The sequence below is a fragment of the Selaginella moellendorffii genome, unplaced genomic scaffold (assembly GCF_000143415.4).
Source record: "Selaginella moellendorffii unplaced genomic scaffold, v1.0 SELMOscaffold_130, whole genome shotgun sequence".
Classification (NCBI taxonomy): Eukaryota; Viridiplantae; Streptophyta; class Lycopodiopsida; order Selaginellales; family Selaginellaceae; genus Selaginella; species Selaginella moellendorffii.
In genome coordinates, this window is record NW_003314391.1 from 250,020 (window position 1) to 267,717 (window position 17,698).

General features: G+C 48.6%; 6 protein-coding genes, 1 long non-coding RNA gene and 1 pseudogene across 7 annotated transcripts; 3 read left to right on the top strand and 5 right to left on the bottom strand.

The window, feature by feature from the left end:
• Positions 1-620: 620 nt before the first annotated feature.
• Positions 621-2,280, bottom strand: LOC9651764 (anthocyanidin 3-O-glucosyltransferase 7). The gene is made up of 2 exons (XM_002992201.2): positions 1,775-2,280; positions 621-1,597 (listed from the first exon to the last, which is right to left on the bottom strand). Exons 1-2 carry the CDS (start codon positions 2,274-2,276, stop codon positions 669-671), a joined length of 1,431 nt encoding a protein of 476 aa, XP_002992247.1. The 5' UTR covers positions 2,277-2,280; the 3' UTR covers positions 621-668.
• A 1,238-nt stretch (positions 2,281-3,518) lies between these two features.
• LOC112343063 lies at positions 3,519-5,164 on the bottom strand (annotated as a pseudogene).
• Positions 5,165-5,401: 237 nt separating this feature from the next.
• On the top strand, positions 5,402-6,308 carry LOC9651401. Its single transcript, XM_024665906.1, has 5 exons — positions 5,402-5,498; positions 5,550-5,695; positions 5,749-5,781; positions 5,833-5,967; positions 6,024-6,308. The coding sequence occupies exons 1-5, from the start codon at positions 5,430-5,432 to the stop codon at positions 6,109-6,111; spliced, it is 471 nt and encodes a 156-aa protein (XP_024521674.1). The 5' UTR covers positions 5,402-5,429; the 3' UTR covers positions 6,112-6,308.
• Positions 6,309-7,559: 1,251 nt separating this feature from the next.
• LOC9651402 (L-gulonolactone oxidase 3) lies at positions 7,560-9,615 on the bottom strand. Its single transcript, XM_002992202.2, has 4 exons — positions 9,479-9,615; positions 8,842-9,417; positions 8,505-8,760; positions 7,560-8,455 (listed from the first exon to the last, which is right to left on the bottom strand). Exons 1-4 carry the CDS (start codon positions 9,611-9,613, stop codon positions 7,626-7,628), a joined length of 1,797 nt encoding a protein of 598 aa, XP_002992248.1. The 5' UTR covers positions 9,614-9,615; the 3' UTR covers positions 7,560-7,625.
• Positions 9,616-9,955: 340 nt separating this feature from the next.
• LOC9651766 (D-xylose-proton symporter-like 2) lies at positions 9,956-12,616 on the top strand. The gene is made up of 15 exons (XM_002992167.2): positions 9,956-10,161; positions 10,216-10,313; positions 10,371-10,449; positions 10,525-10,584; positions 10,643-10,709; positions 10,779-10,903; positions 10,975-11,076; positions 11,124-11,510; positions 11,583-11,630; positions 11,691-11,753; positions 11,803-11,883; positions 11,942-12,040; positions 12,099-12,236; positions 12,288-12,427; positions 12,494-12,616. Exons 1-15 carry the CDS (start codon positions 10,024-10,026, stop codon positions 12,498-12,500), a joined length of 1,632 nt encoding a protein of 543 aa, XP_002992213.2. The 5' UTR covers positions 9,956-10,023; the 3' UTR covers positions 12,501-12,616.
• LOC112343067 lies at positions 12,456-12,850 on the bottom strand. The gene is made up of 2 exons (XR_002991162.1): positions 12,772-12,850; positions 12,456-12,713 (listed from the first exon to the last, which is right to left on the bottom strand). It is a non-coding gene; the product is annotated as an uncharacterized LOC112343067 (long non-coding RNA).
• Positions 12,851-13,558: 708 nt separating this feature from the next.
• On the bottom strand, positions 13,559-14,099 carry LOC9651403. Its single transcript, XM_024665928.1, has 3 exons — positions 14,050-14,099; positions 13,644-13,968; positions 13,559-13,593 (listed from the first exon to the last, which is right to left on the bottom strand). The coding sequence occupies exons 1-3, from the start codon at positions 14,097-14,099 to the stop codon at positions 13,588-13,590; spliced, it is 381 nt and encodes a 126-aa protein (XP_024521696.1). The 3' UTR covers positions 13,559-13,587.
• A 976-nt stretch (positions 14,100-15,075) lies between these two features.
• LOC9651767 (L-gulonolactone oxidase 3) lies at positions 15,076-16,364 on the top strand. Its single transcript, XM_024665905.1, has 3 exons — positions 15,076-15,112; positions 15,194-15,449; positions 15,501-16,364. Exons 1-3 carry the CDS (start codon positions 15,095-15,097, stop codon positions 16,322-16,324), a joined length of 1,098 nt encoding a protein of 365 aa, XP_024521673.1. The 5' UTR covers positions 15,076-15,094; the 3' UTR covers positions 16,325-16,364.
• The last annotated feature ends 1,334 nt before the right edge of the window (positions 16,365-17,698 follow it).

A 17,698-nucleotide genomic window follows, 5' to 3' on the forward strand; every position in this document is an offset into this window, starting at 1 on the left:
CTCGGTGGTCCAAGGATTTAGTCACAGAGGATTTCTTGAAGATGGAAAGAGATTGGAGCAAACATCCAGAACCAAATGCTGTGACATGGTCGATGATGCTCGCATCTTACATCCAGATCAGCCAGCTGAAAGAGGCAACGTCAATCTTCCACTAGATTCCTCACCGGAGCATTCTCAATGGTTCAAGCTTTGGAAGTGTTTGACAAGATGGCGAGATATCATGGAACATCGTCATCTCAGCCGATGCCATAGCTTTCGTGGTTGTTCTCGGCCACGCATAGCGTGTTAACGTTCCAGGAGATCACGTCTTTGCAAGGCATCTTGTGGAACTCCACTTGACCAGCAAGAAAGTAAGCTTGGAGCGTGGAGTTCCACGAGATTGTGTTCTCCACAGGAACAGCGTAAAACATTCGTTTCGCGTCCTCCACGCGACCATTCTCCGCATAGGCCGTGAGCATGGTATTCCACAAGAGGTTCCACTGCGGCATCTTCCGAAACAGGGAGAGTTCTAGCTCGCCAATCTCGCCATAAGCCTGCATCATCCGCGAGTAGATCCGTTAAGAGTGGCGCATCCACGTAGCAAACGAGCCAAATCTTTTCCAATCCTGTCTGGGCTAATGGGCATGTAGATCTCTAGCACTCCATGCTAGAAACTGGATTTCACTGCTTTAGCTCAAAGCTTTGAGATCTTCCAAGAATGCTTGGAGGCCACGAAACGATTTCCCATGCTCTTTGTCCATAGCTTTTCTTGCAAGGATCTTCAAGTTCTCCACTCTCTCCTTCATCTTCTTCCCCTCGTCGCTATCCATCACCTTTTTTATGCCATCTTCGATCTCTGCTCGCCCGATCAATCCCTGCACCACTGTCTTGGAGAATCTAACCCCGATCTTCCAGTCCTCCACGACGAACTTCGAGTTGGTGATTTGATCGCCCCCGTAAGGCCACCCCAGCATTGGAATGCCATTCGCTATGCTCTCCTGGACAGAATTCCATCCGCAGTGAGTGAGAAACGCTCCCATGGAGGGATGGGCGAGAACTCTCAGCTGTGGCGCCCAGGAAACGATGAATCCCTGGTTCTTGGTCCTCTCGTAAAATCCATTGTAAGATTCGGTTGAGAGTCCGCCGACCACGAGCTCGGATCGAATCACCCACAAGAATGGCTTCTTTGATGCCTCGAGAGCTCCCACGAGCTCCTCGAATTGCTCCACGCTCAGCACCGCGATGCTGCCAAACGAGATGTAGAGCACCGATCCATGCTCCTGCGCATCCATCCAGCGAAGGCAATCCTCATTCTCGGGGCGAAGCACCACATTCTTCCTGGAATCGTCGAGCAAGAACAGTGGCCCCGCGGGGATGAATCGAGGTCCCAGCTCACTGGTCATGAAATCGAAGGTGTGCGCCTCGAGGTCGTAGAAGGAATTGACGAGGACCCATCGCGCGCGCTTCACGACTGGAGAGCGCTTGATGCAAATCTCCTTCCACACCTCCTGGCCCTCCGAGGCCAGCAGGTAACCAGGCAGATCGGCCAGGCGGAGAGGCTTGACTCCTCGGACGTAATCGATGATCACGGAATTGGCCTCGTCCGCGGAAGCTCTCCCTGCATGCGAATTTCAGAAATTTGAACAGAGGAAAGGAAAGAACAGAGGAATGTTAATTCCAAAGGAAAGAACAGGGGAAATTTGAAGGTCCAAGGGAAGAACAGGGTAAATCCGAGGGAATAATAGAGGAAACGTTCAATGCCAAGGGAAGAACAGGGAAGAACGGAGATTCGTACCTCTGCTAGATAAAATGTGATCTTTCTCCAGAAGCTCTGGAATGTGATACTCCAAGCTCGTCCATGCCGCGTTGCCCGACCAAAGAATGATCCTGGGGATTCCAAACACATCCGCCACATCCTGGGTCCAAACGCAACCGTAATCCGAGACGATACAGCTGACCGGATCGCCCTCCTCGCCGAGCTTGCGGATCAAATTCTCGAGGCCTCCGGGGAGCTCTCGCGCAGCTGCCGTGGCGTAGTCGGCATAATTTCCCATAGTATGGGCATCGGCTCCTTGCGGGAGCTTCCACGAGAATGGGATGGAATGGAGGCGCAGATCTTCCAGCCCCGCCGGCGCCACCCAGTGCTTGATGAATTCGTCGTGGAGGCTGTCGATATTGACCAAGGAGATTGTGAAGCTTGGATCTTGAGCGATGAACTTGCAGAGATGGATCATTGGGGAGATATGGCCTTGCGCGGCCGCTGGAACCGCCAAGACATGGACCTTGCTGGAAGCCATGGTTTTCTTGGCAGGGAGGGCACAAGAAGTTGTGGTCTGTATTCCACTTTGGTAAATGTAGTGTTTGGTCAATTTGTGGAGATTAAGATCTGTGGTGGTTGTCCAAGGATGACTATCCCCTAGGAAGATTAGGAGCACAAGTTGAATGCACCCTAAACCCTAAACAATGCTCTTGCCCATTCTGCTCTAGAACGATTTTGTACCGCAATGCTTGCTCGTCCAAGCTCAAATTCAGGGACTGTGAAGCTCGGTCTTTAGAAAAATCTGCCTGGATGATCTACAAGCATAGAAGAAAAATCACTCATAAAATCGATTGACACACGATTTGCTTGGAAGTGCCTTGGACGCGCCTCTGGAGCTCCAGCACCATTCTGGGATCCAGCAATCGCCTTCTTGGCGACCTCAGAGCAACTTGACGGTGAGATTTCCAGTTCCCGGCCCAATCTCCAGGACAATGCTGCACGATCGACTGGACAATGAGAGGATTCCTGAGGATGTGCTGGCCCCGCAACTTGTAGAACTGGATTCCGCCCTGGAACTGGAAGCTGACATTCTCCCTCTTTTACGGCTCCGAATATTCCGCGAAAATTTGAATATATTATACTATTTTCGGCTGACGTGGAGGGAAAAGGGCATGGATCCTTAAATATCCCTATCGAGGATTAGGGTGCAACCATGGCGAAGAGTGAGAGTAGCCCAGCTCCAAAGAGGAAGTTTTTGCAAAGGGACTACAAGAAGGGACCTTTCTTCCAGTCGGACAATGAGCCGATCTACAAAAGGGATTTTTCAGAGCCGACTGGTGAGGACAAGCTGGACAAGAAGTTACTGCCCAAGGTGATGCAAGTCAAGGGTTTTGGCCGGCGTGGCCGCGTCAAGTGGACGCATCTCGTCAACGAGGACACAAGCCGATGGGACACACCGTAAGTTTCTCCTTTTCTCCTTTTCGTTTCTTTTGTTTTCTTACCATTCTTCTTTCAGGTGGAGCTCGAATAACGAGTTTCGTTCCCAGTATGACAAGAAGATGGAAAAGCCGATCGAGAGGCCCCGGGGCAGCAAAAAAATGAAGACGAGCGTTCAAGACTTGTACGAAGTGTAACAAAGGGTGCTGACAGTTGTTTTCAGTGACAAGTTGGTCGGCCCATACAAAAACACTTTTTCCCACTTCAAGTGCCACTAGAGCAGTAAAAGAACGTTCCTGTCCGGAAAAAAAACAATAAATAAACTTCGCAGAAGAAGCAGTTCTTACCTTGGAGCAATATACAGCCACGGAAATTGCTTGTCAAGTGATCGAGCAGCTCTCAACCAAGCTAACATGATAACCAACAGCACCATGCAAACGTAGGGAGTTGAAAGTGGTCCTAACATCAAGACCAGGGCAGCTCCCAATGGATTGCAAATAATGTCAGCGATAGCTTTGCTTTTCACCTGAAAATGGAAATAGAAACACAAATATTATCCAGACAATTAGTACCAAGCTACCTGTATCTTCGTCAAGAGGGATGTGAGTCATTTCTTTGCAAGGATCAAAGAGGTTGTAATTTGCACTTTTCTTGACTATATGTTGCACAATGCCAACGTAAACAGCTACTGTCACTCCAATACCTCTGACGAATGGAGTTTCTGAACCATTGGATAATGTCAGCGATAAAAAAAGTGATTCCAGGTATCACGATTGATATAATAGCAGCCAAAACACCCCATCCGAAATTGTTGAAGAGTAGCCTACTCAACAACGTCATACTTAAACTCATGATTCCAATCCAGGTCGAAAAATCTTCCAGGAATGTTGAGTTTGGAAGCTGTGGTAATAAAGCATAAGCGATATAACTATCATAACCACCTCACTATCCCACCTGAGATTTGCTGAGGTTGATACTAATTTCGTAGGCAATGACAACTGTTGCAAGATCCAGGATATATCTCAATTTGACCAACAGCTTTACACTCACTTGTTGTAGCCTTGATCTGCTAAAATGGTATATTAAAGCATGAATTTAACTTACCCTAGAGCTCACAATGGAATGGCAGTGTAATGAAGTAGTTCAGGAGTTAGTTGAGTGATGAAGAATGTCAAGAAGTAATGTAACATAGTTTAGGGAGATTAAATCTTTAACTTTTTGTGCTAGATCATAACATTCCACCAGTATATGGTACATATGGTGAAGCACAATGATGCTCATGATTCCCTTGAGAGAGACCCCCCAACCATCAATGTCGGGTCCAAAGGCATCCTCTTAACTCTAGCAAAGAACTTGACAGTTCGTTCTGCGAAAACAAACGCTACATTGACTGCCAACCCGAACAAGGGATAAAACCGCTTTGCTTCATCCAGAGAGGTGATCTGGGAGCGAAGAAAGAAAAGGAATCAGGACAGAAAAGCACGAACGTCCAGTTGCGAAAGAGAGCAATCGGCCCCGAGAGAAGATCGTCCGCGAGAGCAGTCGTGTGGAGAATGCCTCGTAAAGGATATAGGACGAAGGCAAAAACTCCCGAAAATCCCAACAAATGAAAGAACGCAAGCGTAGAAGAGAGTTTCCCTGGACAAAACGTTGGAGAGCTTGGTGTAGACGACCGTGAAGCCGATAGCCATGGGGAGATTCACCCAGGTCCAAAGGGATGATCTCGGCGTTGCTTCCCATGGCCGCCACCACCAAAGCGTCCTTGGTGTCTCGCAAGACGCCATAGGCGAAGAGGATGCAGAAGAACATCAGGCACAGAGCTATAATCTTCTTCCTCTCCCCCCGGGGCACCGATGCCTCCGCCTTCCGGACCCCAGATTTCTCGGATGAAGCATGCGATCCTGAGCTGTGGAGGATGGATTTGGCGCTCGACGACGTGACTGTAACCCTGGGAGAGCATCGGATCGAAGGAGAGGCCTCGTTCTTGCAAGAATACAGCGCGGCGCCGCGCGGTGGGGACGACGACGACAGCATCGCGAGTGATATTTCGACCTGGATCGAGCAAAGGAGCCATCAGCTCACGAATCCATAGCAAGATCGATCCATCCGATCGCATTACCGTGAGAATGCGGGATCTACATCCGGCACGCCGGCAGCGACGATGCTCCTCGACCTAAAACTATCTCAGGGTTTTGGGGCCCTTTAAAATTTGGGGGGAAAGCTCAACCTTTGAATGGTTTTGTTTTAGGGCAAGATGGCGATAGATTTGGAGGAGGTCCGGGAGTGGCAACGCAAGCTCAGTAGAGCGGAAGCCTTTGTCAAGGTAATGGTCTTGACTATCTTCTTACTGGGCTCTGACTGAAATTTTGGACAGGAGAGTAAAGAGTTGTTTCCCAGGACCAAATTGATCCCAGACTACTGCCTCGTAAACCTAATCGCGGACAAGATGGAGCAATCGAGGCAAAGGTTAATGGCTTATTGGGATCCAAAGGATCCAAACAAGAAACTGGATGATGCCGAGTATGTGTTTCCTTTTTTTCTTTTGCTTTCTTCCTTGACAGTTTCTCTTGCAGACTGATTCGTAAACTTGGCTTTCTCTCGGGAATGTAAGTACTTTCGTTTTTTGCTTTGCTGTCGTGCTTCATATCCGTCTGTAGGAAGGAGGAGGTTGACCTTGCGATATCTACAAACAACCAAGAGAGGCTTTTTGGCCTTATCTTGCGACTCTTAACTCGTCAATCTTCGCCCATTCTCGGCATCGATGTGAAGGAATTGGATACAGCTTCTGCCCTGTAAGACTCATCTCTTCTTTCATTTTTTAGATCTTTTTCTTAACATGGTGAGCCAGGGAAAGTGAGTTCCAAAGGGCCAGGGAAAATGGCTACGAAGGCGTGCTCATCCAGGCACTCTGCACGGCGATGTCTTACCCCGGGTAAACATCGTACTGAAACCTGTTTATGGCAGACACTGGGATGGAGAGCAATCCTGCTTCATGGTATGTTTGTTCTTAAAAAATGATTAGCAGGTCGTGGTGGACAAACTTGTTCGAAGTAGATGAGATCTAGAAACAATGCAAAGATTATGAAATGTCTCCTTGAAATTTAAACAGGACAAAGAACTATTCCATTAACTCTCTCATCGGCCAACAGGATATACTCCGTCCGAATCCTATTCTCGCATTCTCTTGATACTTTATAGTTTTCTTCCCGATACCGAGACGCATTTTTAACTCAAATGCCTTGATTACTTCAAGTCCTTTGACTTGCTCGTGAGTGACGATGTGTTTCTCGAGCAAACTCTTATAATGCATATCCCCTTTGATATCGAACAATATCCCTTATGAATATGACAAAGCAGGCTATTTATTTGGACCATCGATATTTATTTTTTTGCATAGCAACCAGGATCTTTTAAGCTCAATTTCCCAAAAACACTCTTTATGAGAAAGCCTGTTCTCCTTGTGCTTGGATCTAATTTGGATGCCAATGTAAACGAGACCACTTTCTGGCCTAGCAAGCTTTTGTTATAGAAGTAGCAGCAGCATATTTTCTTTAGGACTGTATCATCTTGAAAAAGCAAAAATGTAAAAAGAAAAGTCAGGAGAGCTCTAGAAACTTTCCTTTTGGTACTAATCGTCAATTGGCAAATATCTTGAGGATCCAGCAATGAAGGATCATCCAAAATGCAACCATTATAAACTAGAGTCATTTAGATCTTATAGACACTGTGAATTCTGACTTGGATCACAACACGCTACTGTGGTAAATCCTTCCATAGAGGCTTGGTCGATCCAGAGTGTCCCCATGCATGGGTCCAAAACCAAACGTTCGAAATGCATTCCCGCCAATCTGAGGCCATATGTTTTACCGTCATACAGATGACTCTAGTATGACTTTTAATTTATAACTATAAGGATTATAAAAGAGGTTTGTCGTACACAGAAAAAGTGCATATTAAAGAGATTGATAACATTTCAGATATCTTTTGTAATGAATTTTAAAACGATTCTAGTTCTCTTCATGCTTATGCAAGGAGGAAATACTTATTCAGAAGGGTCATTCCAGCACTGTTTGGAAGATTTTAAAGTAAAAACGGAGGCAACCGACTATTGCAACTGCGCAGCAGCAGCTTGGGGTAGATTTTCTCAAAATGGATACAAAACTGGCACTTACACAGCTAGGGTTGGGCCCCTGGTTGTGGTTCTAGCCATTAACACATTCCATGCACGCTCGCTTTCTGATTTTCTTGAAGCTATTCGAAGTATATGGGAGTTATGCTTCTCTGATAACTACAATGGAAGCGTGGTTCTCCTTAAAGATGGATCAATGGCGGTGAGGGTGGAACACTCTGGTCATGATGAACTGTTAGTTTTTACTCCATTAAATTGTCAGGATAGAATCCCGTTTTGCATTTGCTGAGGTATTAATATATGTGTTTTTAGTTTTTTTAATCAAGAACCGCCACTTTCATATCTACACACCCTTGCAGCTGTGAAAACTCTCCCTGGCCGACAGTGGTAACTCTTCTCCGGTGCGCAATGCTCATCTCTCGAGCAAATGCACAGACCCTCCAATGCACACCCGGGATTTTTCTGCTCTTCCATAGCCTTGATCCCAAGAATGCGATCGCTCCAGCGGGTGGAGAAGAGCCCACTGGGATCCATCTTCCTCATCTCTTTCACAAATCTCTCGAGCCTTGGAGATCTGCCAGTCCCAGCATTCGAGAAGGTGACCGGTGTGTTTTTCCCCCAGTGAGGAACGCCTCCGTACTTAGAAATGGCCATTTGTTCCACCTCTTGCCACACGTCCATGTTGAGCCGCGGCATGCTCCCATTTCGTGACCGGTAGTACGTAAATCCCACATCCACTCCGTCGAATGGCTTGCCGAGCAACGCCCGGGATGCGGCCACGTAGCGCAAGAGGATGCCGGTGTAGAGGTCGATCCCACACAACGCCCCGGCATCTGGGTGGGAATCTCTCAGATGCTTCACGTCCGCGATGAAGGCCGCGATGCTCTGGGCTGGGATTGTGATGCCGGATTCGAGGTAGAAGAGCGCATGCTTGGCGGAATCCCAGCCACAGATAAGCAGCCGCGATTTGGATTCCTGGCAGCCACCGGCGGTTTGGATTTTGTGCTGGAATCCCACCACTGGGTAGCCCGTGAAGAGCCGTAGGCCATGTGTGTTCTTGAGGCCGTAGCCCAGGCTTTCGAGCAGCGACACCTGTGCCCGTGACGCGATGCACTTGCCATTGGACGATCGCTGCGCCTCCAGCGTCTCCTCTGTCCGGATCGATGGAGCATTAGCGTGGTTCTTGGCTAGGATTCTTACCGAGAGCTCTTTGGGCGACGATGGCAAGCGCCAATGTGGGCTGAAAGCCAACGAATTCGTTAATTCCATTGCCGGGCGTGTTGGCGGGAACGCGATCGTCGATCCGGTAGACGGCCTCTCGCTTGGATGGGTACCAGGTCACGTCGCCGAATTCGTGCTCGTTCCCAAACGCCACGATCTTGTCTTCCAGCCCCGCGTCGGAGGTTCTCACGTTGGTGATCGATCGCTTAAACATGGGCTCCAGCTCCAGCGTCACCTATAATGGATAGAATTGATCGATCGCGAAGATGCCAGTGCCAGATCAAGAAGAAAACCGAGAGCTCGAGTGAGAAAAGACCTTCGAGATGACTCCCATCGTTCCAAGTGAGACGATCGCGGCATAAAAGAGATCGCCATCGCCGGGGGTGAGAGTGACGATCTTCGCAACCTCGTTGTGTGAGGAAGAGGAGGAGGAATTCTTCCCGGACGGTACCACCATGCGAAGCTTGAGGACGTGATCATGGAGAGCTCCTCCTTTGCCACGCCAGGAGCTCCCATGGGATCCAGTGCTGAGGATCCCAGCCACGGAGAGGCCATTCCAATAGGGAGACGCGGCCAGTGCCAGGCCGTGCCGCGCGGCCTCGTCGAGCACCGCCTGGAGCTGCGCTCCACCATCCACTTCCACCGCCTTGGACGTCACGTCCACGGCAATCCCGCGGCTGTAGTTGGCGGTGCTAATGGCGAGGAGGCCACCGGCGCCGCTATGACCGCCACCATCGCCACCATCGCCATCTCCTGGGCATGCCAGCGGAGGAATGCTGTGACTAAACTTGGTCACGGCTTTCATCTTGAGCTTGTTCTTGGCTCCATAGCTCACGGCTTCCAGGAGCTCCTCCTCGTTGGATGGATACACGATCTGGGAAACCTTGCAAACCTTTTGGATCGAATCGATCATGAGAAGAATGGTGGTTTTTTTGGAGAAGCGATGAATTTACCTGTCTGGTGTTCCATGTCCCATACGAATTGGTGATGAAACAATCTCCAGAGGCGTCGCAAAATACTGGATCCGGAGGAAACGCGTCCGCCAGCAGCAGCAGCGTAGCAAGAACAAGGGCGAGCAATATTCTCATTCTCCGCGGAATCGATCCAAATGACTGAACGAGAGCGCAAAGAACATCTGTAGAACACGTGAAAGAACTTTAGAACAGCGGGTCCTTTTGCAGTGTAGTCCAAGCGAGAAGAGAGAGAGGGAGTGGTCCACTCATCATCTTGAAAGCTCGTTGCAATCACTGGAACTTCATGCTTTCTCCTTGGATTTGAAGCTCACCACCTTTAAACGTCATGTCCAACTCAAATAGACAAATACAGTGGAGAATGGCTATGGCTTCCATCAATCTCAAACAGAGCCTCCATCCATACCTCCAAAAGATTGAAAATGGCTAGGAAATCCAAGAAGAACAGATGGATTCTCGGCTTAAAATAATGGTTTCATAGGTCAGCAATGGCAACTAAGTCCACTGCTAGAAGTAAAGGCAAGTGAATGGCTGCTTTCTCGCCCCCGCCCAGACTCTTGCTGCTCAAGCCACTGTCGCTGTCCAACGGCAGCACTCGTGTCGCGCCACCGCCGCCCTCTCTCGTGGCGTCTTGGAGATCATCCCTCCTCAAATCCAGAAACCAGGTAAAGTTTCGTCCCTTGTGCTGCTTGCTTGGTTTTCTAGCGAGAACCTTGTAGGTTACTCGCAATTCCATGGATATGGAGCAGCCGCTAGTCGATGGCGATGCTCCGCCAGATCGATTCAAGGAGACCAACTGGAGAGCTGTCATACTTCCGTAAGTCCACCTGTCTGTGGATTAAAATGTGAAGTCCATGTATCTTTTGGATGCTAGATTTTTGTTTCCAGCTCTGGGTGGGCTCTTGTTTGGCTATGATATTGGAGCAACCTCTGGAGCTTCCATATCTTTGACGGTAAGTTCGCTGTTGCCATTGCGGAGAAGGAAAAACGAGTCTAAAATATCTTCGGAATTGCTTGATTGCTTGCAGTCTCCAGAGCTGAGTGGCACAGATTGGTACCAGCTTACGTCGATTCAAACGGGGCTAGTGGTAAGTTTGTCAAGTTTTTTCTTTTTTCTTGGCAAGGAAACCTTTTTTCTTTTTCCAGGTGAGTGGGTCACTCTATGGAGCTTTGCTGGGATCCATTCTAGCATACAATGTCGCAGATAGGCTTGGTATGTTCATGCTTGTTTTTCTCTCAATTCCATTCAACTGTTTTCTTTTTTTCGTTTTGGTTTGTGAAGGACGACGAAAGGAGCTTATCTCCGCTGCTGCTATATACTGCATTGGATCACTAGTCACAGGTCTAGCTCCAAACTTTCCTGTCATTCTCGCTGGAAGGCTGGCTTTTGGATTTGGCATTGGACTGGTGAGCAAACAAACACAAGTTTTCTCGAAATGTCCTGAGAAGTTTATTCATCTTTCTTTTCTCTCACCCAGGCAATGCATGGAGCACCAATGTACATCTCCGAAACATCACCATCTAAAGTACGAGGGACACTTGTATCTCTGAAGGAAGCCTTCATAGTTCTTGGCATTTTGGTAAGCAAGCCACCACCTTCTTTCGTGTTTTAAGCCACTTTTTGCAGCTTGGATATCTAGCCGGCAGCGTAGAAATCTCCACTGTCGGAGGCTGGCGATGGATGTACGCATTCGCGGCACCGATCGCGATCATCATGGGAATTGGGATGTGGTGGCTGCCACCATCGCCGCGATGGCTACTCTTGCGAGCGGTGCAAGGCAAAGGTGACATGAGCGAGCTCACGCGACAGGCGTGCGAGGCTTTCAAGAGGCTTGGAGGAGGATCAAGCAACATCACCCAAGAGGCTGTGGATTTGCAAGTGGATGAAACTGTGAAGTCGCTGGAGAGCTTGAGCAGGGAATCTGAGAGCGCGCAGCAAAGCGTCTGGGAGTTGTTCCGAGGAGGCAACTTGAAAACTTTGACGATTGGAACCGGCTTGGTCTTTTTCCAACAGGTTTGTTTTCTTTGTTCATGCTCAAGCAAAGTTTCATATTTTGTTCTGGTTTCTCTGGGATGTTTCTTTCAGGTGACTGGCCAGCCAAGCGTCCTATACTATGCAGCCACGATCCTCCAGGTGAGTGGCAGTATGTCCTTTAGTTTTCTTTATCGTTTTCTGAGTGAAACTTCGATCCAGAGTGCTGGATTTGCTGCTGCAACGGATGCAACACGAGTCTCGGTTCTACTGGGTGTTTTCAAGGTTTGTTTTTCTCTTATAACTTTCGCCGAAAAACTTCCAATTGTAACAGCTTGTAATGACTGGAGTTGCGGTTTTCAACGTTGATAAACTCGGACGAAGGCCTCTACTAATCGGTGGTGTCAGCGGCATTGTAAAGTTTCTCGCTTTTCTCTACCTTTCCGTGAAGATCTAACACGAAAATCCCGCAGGTTGTGAGCTTGTTCATGCTGGCGGCTTTCTTTGTCTTCGGAAAGGGCCTCTCGTTTCTCGCAGTCATTGCGTTGCTTCTCTACGTTGGTTGCTACCAGGTAAATCCCCTGTGCATCTTGTGATCATGCGCTTCATCTAACTTCTTGGAGCAAACAGATATCATTTGGCCCGATTTCATGGCTCATGATCTCGGAGATTTTCCCACTTAGAACACGGGGTCGAGCTCTCAGCATCTCGACTCTTGTCAACTTCGCAGCCAATGCTTTAGTCGCACTGGCATACTCACCACTACAGGTAAAGAGCATTCTTTCTCGAAAGAAATAACCAATTAATCAAACCACGCAGGAACTTTTGGGAGCGCCTCTGACTTTCGTGGGATTTGGAGTGATTGGAATCGTGGCGCTCGTCTTCATTGTTTCCACGGTCCCAGAGACGAAGGGACTAAGCCTGGAAGAGATAGAACAGCAGCTCTTCGCGAGTAAGCAGTGAGTGATATAATGTCATCTGAAAGTATACAATCTAACTTTTCCATCTTTTGTTTTGATGGAAAGCTTGTAAACAAGAAGCTCTGTGCAGTGATCCTTTGAGACAGATATTTACACTTCCATCGCTAGAACCTTCCTCCAAAAACTGATCCCAAAAAACTAGAATAGAGATATTGGGCTGACCTTGAATTCTTCGCGTTTGTTTTCTTGGAGCTCGATCTTCATGCTCTTCGTTTTCACCGTGCTCCAAGTTTGGTGCCGCTGGATCAGCAACAATCTCTTCTCCCTGGCACACATCACACGCATCGATTCAATCCAAAAACTTGACTGCAAAGTTATCCCACCTTGTTCCTGTTGACATCCCACGTAAAGGCAAACTCGTCCTCTTTTTCAGCAGCAACAGCAATATCTTTCAGAACATCTTCCGAAAGGTTCTCGTACTCCTTCAAATCTGCAAACGAAAAACTCAGTCGAAGGATGCAACGAGCTAAAACAGATTCACCTCTGTCGCTGACTTGCGATAAACGCCGCGGATTTTGACGTCCTTCTCTGTTGTACTTGTTCCTGATCTGTCTGCGTGACTTGCCAGGTATTAGCCGCTGGATTCAGTCCCAAACCGCTCAACAGCCTGCAAGAAAAATAACTTGATAAGAAAGAAAAAACCTCGGAGGCTCCTTACCTTGTAGAAGAGTTCCGTCTCTTCACGCCTCCATCTCTCGTTGGCTGCGGTGCTGGTTCGGAAGTTCACCTTCCTGTGCGTTTCGTCTATGCGCCTGTAAGTTGCAGGGTCCTCCTCATTCAAGGCCCTGGCATCTATCGTCAAACTTTTGGGATCGATGGCAATGCTCCCGTTGATGATCCTCACTTGTGGAACAACGTTTACTCTGTGCAATCCAAGAAAACAATCTTATCGATACACAAGAGCATCTTATGTCTCAGCTACTTACTCCTTCTGTATTCTCGTGACAGGAATACTCTCTTCCGGCTTTTGAACTTTTTCCTTTTTCTCCTGAACAGAACCAAGATCACAGTAAGAAAGTTTTCAGAAACTAGAGCCACGAAGTGTCCTACTTTCTTCATCCTCTTCCTTTGTTCCGCTTCCGTGATTTTAATGAAATCTCTCAAGGAAGTCTCTTTGATTAATGTCGGCAAGTCGATACTCACAGCTGGATGTACAATCAAAACCACGTCAAAAGGAAACGTAGGATTTTTCTACCTGGCTCTTGTTTCTTGCGTGAAACCGACCGCTTGTTTCTCTTTGCCTTTGAACACTCGGTGGTACAAGTTTCAGTGCGCTAAAACACAAGAGGAGAGGAAAAGTAAAACAAAGAAACACCGATGATGGTATAACCAGATCTGGCACTGGAGCCGGCGGTGCCAAAGTTGGCACTGGTGCTTCTTGCAGAGATAGAGGTTCTTCGCACTGATGATCGACTATTGCATCCAATTCCACCTCGCTCAAAGTTTCGAGAGGGATTTCTGGATCTTTCTTCTCGGGCACTCTCTCCCGTTTTGATTTCGCATTCTCTACGAGGTCGGAGCTTCAGTTTTGGATGAAAGGCGGAAGCGCGACTAGCTACAAAAAATAGTCATTCTCCCATGAAGACCTAGCGCAGCGCTACATACCATTGAGCGCCGCGCCCGCCTCGAGCGCTTGCAACGTCGCCAGCATTGCGCCCAAGAACCCTAAACCCTTGAAGAGGCGGGAACTGAATCCTATGTGGCAACAAAACATGTCAAATAATAAATATATCCCACGTTATTGGACAACATGATCCGATGATCCACGCGGTGTGAACTCCATTTTCCAGATCTCCTCCGCTTTGATATCTTTGACTTTAACCATCAATCATGCTATTTCCTATTATTTTTCAACCTTTTCTCGCCAGCGGAGTTCTCCATAGATGTTCTTCGCGCTCATCAGATAGATTCCGCGACGAATGAGAATGTTTCTCGCCCTTGCTCTTGCTACCCCGCTGCTGCTGCTGGCGGACGCGTTTCCTCCGGATCCAGCTTTTTGCGACGACTCTGGAGATTGTTTCATCACCAATGCCTATGGGACATGGAACACCAGACAGGTAAATTCATCACCTCTCCAGAGAAAACCATTCTTGTCATGATCGATTCAATCCAAAAGGTTTGCAAAGTTTCTCAGATCGTGTATCCATCCAACGAGGAGGAGCTCCTGGAAGCCGTGGGCTATGGAGCCAAGAACAAGCTCAAGATGAAAGCCGTGACCAAGTCTAGTCACAGCCTTCCTCCACTGGCATGCCCAGGAGATGGCGGCGCCGCTGGCCTCCTCGCCATTAGCACCGCCAACTACAGCCGCGGGATTGCCGTGGACGTGGCGTCCAAGGCAGTGGAAGTGGATGGCGGCGCACAGCTCCAGGCGGTGCTCGACGAGGCCGCGCGGCATGGCCTGGCACTGGCGACGTCTCCCTATTGGAATGGCCTCTCCGTCGCTGGAATCCTCAGCACTGGATCCCATGGGAGCTCCTGGCGTGGCAAAGGAGGAGCTCTCCATGATCACGTCCTCAAGCTTCGCATGGTGGTACCGTCCGGGAAGAATTCCTCCTCTTCTTCCTCACACAACGAGTTTGCGAAGATCGTCACTCTCACCCCGGCGATGGCGATCTCTTCTACGCCGCGATCGTCTCACTTGGAACGATGGGAGTCATCTCGAAGGTCCTTTCTCACTCGAGCTCTCGATTTTCTTCTTGATCTGGCACTGGCATCTTCGCGATCGATCAATTCTATCCATTATAGGTGACGCTGGAGCTGGAGCCCATGTTTAAGCGATCGGTCACCAACGTGGGAACCTCCGACGTGGGCCTGGAAGACAAGATCGTGGCGTTTGGGAACGAGCACGAATTCGGCGACGTGATCTGGTACCCGTCCAAGCGAGAGGCCGTCTACCGGATCGACGATCGCGTCCCTGTCGACATACCCGGCGATGGAGTCAATGATTTCATCGGCTTCCAGCCCACATTGGCGCCTGCCATCGTCGCCCAAAGAGCTCTCGGTAAGAACCTTAGCCAGGATTCCTAAAACTAATGCTTATCGATCCCGACAGAGGAGACGCTGGAGGCGACGCGATCCTCCATTGGCAAGTGCAGCGCATCACAGACACAAGTATCGCTACTCCAAAGCCTGGGCTACGGCCTCAAGAACACACGTAGCCTAGGGCTCTTCACGGGCTACCCAGTGGTGGGATTCCAGCACAAAATCCAGACCGCCGGTGGCTGCCAAGATTCCGCGTCGAGGCTGCTCATCTGTGGCTGGGATTCCGCCAGGAATGCGCTCTTCTACCTCGAATCAGGCATCACAATCCCAGCCCAGAGCATCGCGGCCTTCATCGCGGACGTGAAGCATCTGAGAGATTCCCACCCAGATGCCGGGGCGTTGTGTGGGATCGACCTCTACACCGGTGTCCTTTTGCGCTACGTGGCCGCATCGCGGGCGTTGCTCGGCAAGCCATTCGACGGGGTGGATGTGGGGCTTACGTACTACCGGTCACGAAATGGGAGTGTCCCGCGGCTCAACATGGACGTGTGGCAAGAGGTGGAACAAATGGCCATTTCTAAGTACGGAGGCGTTCCTCACTGGGGGAAAAACACACCGGTCACCTTCTCGAATCTTGGGACTGGCAGCTCTCCAGTGCTGGAGAGATTTGTGGGAGCGATGAGGAGGATGGATCCAGATGGGCTCTTCTCCAGCACCTGGAGCGATCGACTTCTTGGCATCCAAGCTTTTGGAACTGTAATGGCAGCTGGGTGTGCATTAGAGGGTTTGTGCATTTGCGCAAGGGATGAGCATTGCGCACCAGAAAAAAGTTATTACTGTCGGCCAAGGAGAGTTTTCACAGCTGCTATGGTGTGCAGATATGAAAATGCTTGATTACACCAAGGACTGATCAAACAAAAGTATAGCAATTTTGTTGTTGAGTAGTAATTAATATCTTAAAAGTTATGGTTTACATAGCCCATTAACATATGGCAATGAATATGTGATTGTGCATGCCTATATTATATGCTATATATTTACATATGTGTGGATTTAGTCTTTTTCATTTTGAGTTGCATGCAAAAATATTATGCACACAAACACTATATAACCAATTGAAATGTTGTGAGGGCCAAGTGTACGGCTACGATGCCGTATACTAATATTAGCGTAGTGGGATTTTGGTAGCCGTCGGATTGGTTTCAATCCGGACCACTCTCTCCTGTATATAAGCTAGGGTTTTTGGACTAATTTATATGCACATTTCTGTATTCCCTTTCCATATTCCAAACTCTCACATTGGTGGAGTTGAGGGGCACTTTTGATTGTCCCTGGGGAGTGCTTGGATTTGGGATTTCGGTTTAAATTTAGCTTTTGCATTGTCTAGATCTAGCTTTTTCCATTTCCTTTCTTTTGTTCTTTCCTTTCAGGATTTTGGTTTAGATCTAGCTTTTTATATTGTCTAAATCTACCATTTCTTTCCAGCTTTTTGTCATTTCTCTTCTTTTGCTCTTTCTTTTTCATTCATCTTCATGGCCGATCTGCAATCTCCTCCTTTGACTCTAGAGCAGTAGTTGGTTCAATTGCTTGATACTATGCGCTTGCAATTGAACAACCAAACTCAGTTGATGGCAGCGTTCACGGCACATGGTACAACTCCTCCTGCTCTTGGTGCCAATCCTTGCGTTCGGCCGGAGTTCTTTCGTGAGAATCCTGGGGATGATGTGTATCATTGGTTTGATCACTTCACGGTGATTGCCACATATCATTCTTGGGATGATGCTTGACGTTTGCGTGAGTTCCCCACATGTCTCCAAGGAACGGCACTGCAGTGGTACAATGGATTGAGCGCAGTCACTTGTGGCGATTGGAGTGTTCTTCCAGACGTCTTCAAACGCGCCTTCGGACACGCCGACGATTGTGATGATGCCTTCCAACAATTGCATCGTCTTCGCCAAGGGCCATCTGAGTTGGTGATGCAATTTAGCGTTCGTTTCCGAAGTCTTTTGCTTCGTGCGGAGCCAAATATGTCAGAGCGGATCAAGCTAGGAATGTTGTGGCCAACACTTCGTCAAGATCTTGTCGGACTTATGCATGCACTTGCTCCTGCCACTCTTGACGATGCTCTTCGCTTGGCACAACATTATGAGACGTCGCCTCTTCCACTTCTTGCTACACGTCCTTCAGCTCCACTTCCTATGAGTGATGGTCCTGTTCCCATGGAGGTTGATGCTACTGCTACTCGAGTCCAAGGACAAGGGCGAGGAC

Bases quoted from the DNA above. Each gene is read 5' to 3' on its own strand.
- LOC9651766 (XM_002992167.2), top strand. From the start codon at position 10,024: ATGGCTGCTTTCTCGCCCCCGCCCAGACTCTTGCTGCTCAAGCCACTG. The intron at 11,511-11,582 runs GTTTGTTTTCTT...TGTTTCTTTCAG, and splicing joins GCTTGGTCTTTTTCCAACAG to GTGACTGGCCAGCCAAGCGT. The intron at 12,237-12,287 runs GTAAAGAGCATT...CAAACCACGCAG, and splicing joins TGGCATACTCACCACTACAG to GAACTTTTGGGAGCGCCTCT.
- LOC9651402 (XM_002992202.2), bottom strand. From the start codon at position 9,613: ATGAGAATATTGCTCGCCCTTGTTCTTGCTACGCTGCTGCTGCTGGCG. The intron at 9,418-9,478 runs GTAAATTCATCG...TCGATCCAAAAG, and splicing joins GGACATGGAACACCAGACAG to GTTTGCAAGGTTTCCCAGAT. The intron at 8,761-8,841 runs GTCTTTTCTCAC...TATCCATTATAG, and splicing joins CGATGGGAGTCATCTCGAAG to GTGACGCTGGAGCTGGAGCC.
- LOC9651764 (XM_002992201.2), bottom strand. From the start codon at position 2,276: ATGGCTTCCAGCAAGGTCCATGTCTTGGCGGTTCCAGCGGCCGCGCAA. The intron at 1,598-1,774 runs GTACGAATCTCC...ATTCGCATGCAG, and splicing joins TCACATTTTATCTAGCAGAG to GGAGAGCTTCCGCGGACGAG.
- LOC9651403 (XM_024665928.1), bottom strand. From the start codon at position 14,099: ATGCTGGCGACGTTGCAAGCGCTCGAGGCGGGCGCGGCGCTCAATGGT. The intron at 13,969-14,049 runs GTAGCGCTGCGC...CCAAAACTGAAG, and splicing joins GGCGCGGCGCTCAATGGTAT to CTCCGACCTCGTAGAGAATG.
- LOC9651401 (XM_024665906.1), top strand. From the start codon at position 5,430: ATGGCGATAGATTTGGAGGAGGTCCGGGAGTGGCAACGCAAGCTCAGT. The intron at 5,696-5,748 runs GTATGTGTTTCC...TTTCTCTTGCAG, and splicing joins AAGAAACTGGATGATGCCGA to ACTGATTCGTAAACTTGGCT. The intron at 5,782-5,832 runs GTAAGTACTTTC...ATCCGTCTGTAG, and splicing joins CTTGGCTTTCTCTCGGGAAT to GAAGGAGGAGGTTGACCTTG.
- LOC9651767 (XM_024665905.1), top strand. The intron at 15,450-15,500 runs GTAAGAACCTTA...CGATCCCGACAG, and splicing joins CGTCGCCCAAAGAGCTCTCG to AGGAGACGCTGGAGGCGACG.